The sequence below is a fragment of the Eimeria acervulina genome, genomic scaffold, assembly GCF_000499425.1.
Source record: "Eimeria acervulina Houghton genomic scaffold, Eah_scaff729, whole genome shotgun sequence".
In the NCBI taxonomy this organism is placed as follows: Eukaryota; Apicomplexa; class Conoidasida; order Eucoccidiorida; family Eimeriidae; genus Eimeria; species Eimeria acervulina.
Window position 1 is genome coordinate 8,872 of NW_013547175.1, and position 4,349 is coordinate 13,220.

Here is a 4,349-nt window from a genome sequence, read left to right on the forward strand (position 1 = left end):
AAAGCGTTCTGCTTCAAGGTTTCTTCAGCAGTGTCTGCTCACCTTTGCGCGAAGAAACCTCTTTGGTTCTGAATTGTTTAGTTTTATTGCATGAAATACATTTTAATTCATTGCATTTTAATATTGTGAAAGAGCTATGGAGTCAACTTGCAAGATAATAGCTGGCGAATTCAATTCGTCGCGGCTTTCCTTCTTTTTCATGAATCATTTCCGTTTCAGTTCAACCTGAAATCCTCGTATTTCAACATCATAGGAAGTTTCTCGTTTATTTACTGCGCAACAATAGTACTTGGATTCCTGTCATGTAAATATTTCCTTAGACTCCCCAGACTTGAATAATCTTTCTTCGTTGTTTCCTTCATTAAGTTCGTTGGCGGCTTACTTCCTTCTACAGGCGGTGGGTGCACTGAGCCCTGTGTTGTTGGTTTACCCCAGATGCTGTCGCCACATTAGGGTGAAGACATTCGATCTGCCTGAAGAGAAAGGGCTTTAAACCTGGCTTTCTTTCTGTTCTTTCACTTAGGTTTCAGCCTCTGCATTCCCTGGCGCGTGCTGCCTCTCTCCCTCCCACTGAACTCTTTCTATCAAGACCCGATTACCGCAACTCCGCAGCATCAGCATCAGCCTCAGCATCAGCATCAGCATCAGCAGCAACAGCAGCAGCGGAGGCAGCAACAAGGGCAGCAACTGCAGCATTGGCAGCAGCCTTCCAATCATTTTTTCTGTTTGATTTCAGCGTTTGCTGCCTCTTTCTTTCTTTCGTTTCGCCATGAGAGTTCTGAAGCGTGTGCGGCAGCGAGAAGGCGTGAGTTTGCGTGTGCTGCTGGAAGATGCTGATGACGTTTGGTTTTTATATAACTTCATTTCAGAAGGCGACTGCGTAAGAGCTACAACCATAAGGAAGGTGCAGAAGGAAACAGCAGGTGGAGGAGTTTCTAGTGAGACCCGCAGAGTTCAGCTTTCAATTAAAGTAAATGCATGCGACTTTGAAGGGGCTGCTGCAAGACTGCGAATTTCTGGTACTGTATGTGCCGAGACACCCCACGCAAAGATGGGAGCTCACCATACACTTGAGATCGGTGTGACGGATGAGATTTCAATTTTAAAAGAGCAAATAGATGCAGAACATGAACGACAGTTAAAGGAAGCTACAGATACAGCTGCAAAGGCCGAGGCACTCGTGCTGCTGCTGCAGGGGGGTCTAGCAAATTTGTTCAGCGTGAGCAGCCAGCTGTCTCGCTTGCTCACCCGAATAGAGGTATCTTTACCTAAGAACAGAGGTGCGTATGCTGGTTATAACAAATCTTTACTTCGTTTCTTTAGGGAGACAACGGATGCATTAAACCTGCATGTAGACTGGCAGCAGCTGAAAGCGCTGGTAATAGGGGGCCCAGGGTTTTATAAAGAGCAGTTTCTAGATTTCTTTATGAAGGAGGCGCAGCAGCAAGATAAGAAGCAGATCTTGCAAAAGAAACAGCTTATTATCCTTGTGCATGCATCTTCAGCATATAAGCATGCACTTACAGAACTTATGGGGGACCCCTCTGTTCGTCGCCTCCTCGCAGACACCCGAGCTGTTAAACAAGCTGCATATATTGATCAGCTGTATCGCATGCTAAACAATTCCTACCAGAAGCACCCCAGCCATCAGCAGCAGCAGCACCTAGGCGCATGCAGCAGCAGCAGCAGCAGCAGCAGCAGCAGCAGCAGTTATGAGCAGAGTTCTTTGGTTTGCTACGGCGCAGAAGAGGTGCGACGTGCTGCAGACACCGGAGCAATAAAGGTATTGATGGTTGGTGAGGCGCTGCTGCGCAGTGCATCAGTAAAACAACGTAGATTCTTCATTCAGTTGCTTCAAGATACAGCACAAGCAGGGGCAGAGACTCTTACCTTCTCAGAACAACACCCGACAGGAGAACAGCTAGCTCTCCTCGGAGGTGTAGCTGCTATTCTACGCTTCCCCCTCATGGAAGAGTATGAAGGCGACAACCAGCAGCAGCAGCAGTAGCTGCAGCAGCAGTAGCTGCAGCAGCAGTAGCTGCAGCAGCAGCAGTAGCAGCAACTGCAGCAGCAAAAGCAGCTGCAGAAGCAGCTGGATGCTGCTGCTGCTGCTGCATGCTGTGCTGTCGTTGCTATTCTACGCTTCTTCTTCGTGGAAGAGAAAGAGGACGAACATCAGCAGCAGCAACAGTAGCAGCAGCAACAGCAGCACCATGTTGCTGTTGCATGCTGCGCCGTTGCTGCTGCGGCGTGCTGCGGTGTCGCTGCAATTCTATGCTTCCCCCTTATGAAGGAGCATGATGACCAGCAGCAGTATCAGCAGTAGCAGCAGCAGCAACAGCAGCAGCAGCAGCATGCTGCTGCTGCTGCTGCAAAAGCACTGAATAGAAGCGAGAGAGACGCAGTAGCAGATAACATGATGGTTGCTGCCTCTTATTTTATTTTGTTTACAATCTTTTGATTTCTTTTTTACCTTTGTTTTGGGGGATGCATGCGTATGCAGTTTGTTTGGGGCTGCTGCAGAGACAGCAGACAGCTTATTAATTAATTAACAGAAACAGAGGCCCTCCCTCTCTCAGCTGCATGTACACCGCATGTGCACGCACATCCACCTAATAGATGCTAATACATTTATATATATATATATATATGTGTATCTTCATATATATATATATATATATATAGATGCATATTTATATCTTGCGCAGTGTAGAGGGTCAGCAGAAGAAGCCGAGGAGATAAGCAACAACAGAAAAATAAAAAATAAAATAGAGACGATTTAATGCAGACGCTCAAAGGGCATTGGGGTGTCTTTGAGGTCCCTATACACCGCAGAAAGCCATCATTAGCCACCTTCTTTTTATTCTTTTGTTTTGTCTTTGCTCGATTTTTCTGTTTCTCGTGTCATTTACAGCAACAGCAGCAGCAACAGCAGCAGCAGCAACAGCAACAGCAGCAACAACAGCAGCAGCAACAGCAACAGGAGCAACAGGCTTCGTTTAAATATCTACGCCTTCCCCTCAGATTGAATTTCTAGGCCTGCAAAGCTGCTACTGGTGCTGCTGCTGCTGCTGTTGCCCCAGCAGCAGCAGCAGCAGCAGCAGCAGAAGCAGCAGCACCAGTAGCAGCAAAGCTGAGAGATGCGGCAGCAGAAAGGCGCACAGCACATGCGACTATATAATGGCTGCGGGTTTGCTGAGTTTGTTCTGCGGTGTATATTGAGTTAGAGATAAAATGCGTAGTAGAAAATGCATCAATTGCAAATAAATGTATTGGGGTGTTAACCATACAGTAGCAGTCTCTGTCAAGAGTCAGCAAGAAATACTTTTAAAGATAAAGAAACTATAGAGATAGAAAGATAGGGATAGATAGATATAGAGAGATAGAGAGAAAAATAATATATATATGTATATATATGCATGTATGCATGTATGGATGTATGGATGTATAATGTATGCAAGCAAGCTAGTGATGCTCTAATAATAATTATAATGAACGAATGCCTATGGATTAATAGCAGAAATAAACAAAATAAACATATTAAAAGTATATTTTAATTTATTTTCTATCAAAAAAAGAGAAAATGCACAAGTATTTCAATGTATATAGACAGCCATAGTTATTAGGGGCCGCCCAAAGCGGCTGCTGTGAGGTGTATCTGCAGCTACGCATATCGCATTGAAATTTCTAAGAAGAAGATTGATATATTTCTTTGTTTTTCTCTATTGTTTTATATTAATATTATAAAATGCTTTATTTTAGTTGTAAATCGCTCAGAAAACTCTACTGCAAGTCTTCTACTGTGCTTGTCTTCGCTCATCTGTTTGCTCTCAGGTGTATTTTGAGCTGTTTGAAGACTGCAATAAGTTAAAAAATTGAAATTAATTTAATTTATATTTTTTGTATTTTGTTTGCACATTATGGATAGCACCAGGAGAAAGCGGAGAGCTGCATATACACCGCAAAAACCTTCATTGAGTCACTGGCCTGTTGCTGCAAGTCAAGGGGCTGCAGAAGATATAAAGCGCCTCCGTTTAAAACTCTCTGATCAGTCTCAGTATATTTTTGATGATGTCTATGAAACACCTCCTGCTGAGGAAGCCGCTTATCACCTCATAGCTGCGCACTGGGCAAGAGAAGAAGCAGCAGCAGCAGCAGCAGCAGCAGCAACAGCAGCAGCAGCAGCAACAGCAACAGCAACAGCAACAGCAGCAGGAACAGCAGCAGCAGCAGCAACAGCAACAGCAACAGCAACAGCAGCAGGGATGGAAGTAGAGCCTACAGAAATCAGCAGAGACCGTATGCAGAGTTGCTGTTCTGTTTCCCGTGCTGTTTCTTCAGCTTTATTA

General features: G+C 44.8%; 1 protein-coding gene across 1 annotated transcript; it reads left to right on the top strand.

Moving 5' to 3' along the window:
* Positions 1 to 769: 769 nt before the first annotated feature.
* EAH_00047530 (cell division protein pelota, putative) lies at positions 770 to 2,008 on the top strand (the record flags this gene model as incomplete). The annotated part of the gene is made up of 1 exon (XM_013391465.1): positions 770 to 2,008. One exon carries the CDS (start codon positions 770 to 772, stop codon positions 2,006 to 2,008), a length of 1,239 nt encoding a protein of 412 aa, XP_013246919.1.
* Positions 2,009 to 4,349: the final 2,341 nt, after the last annotated feature.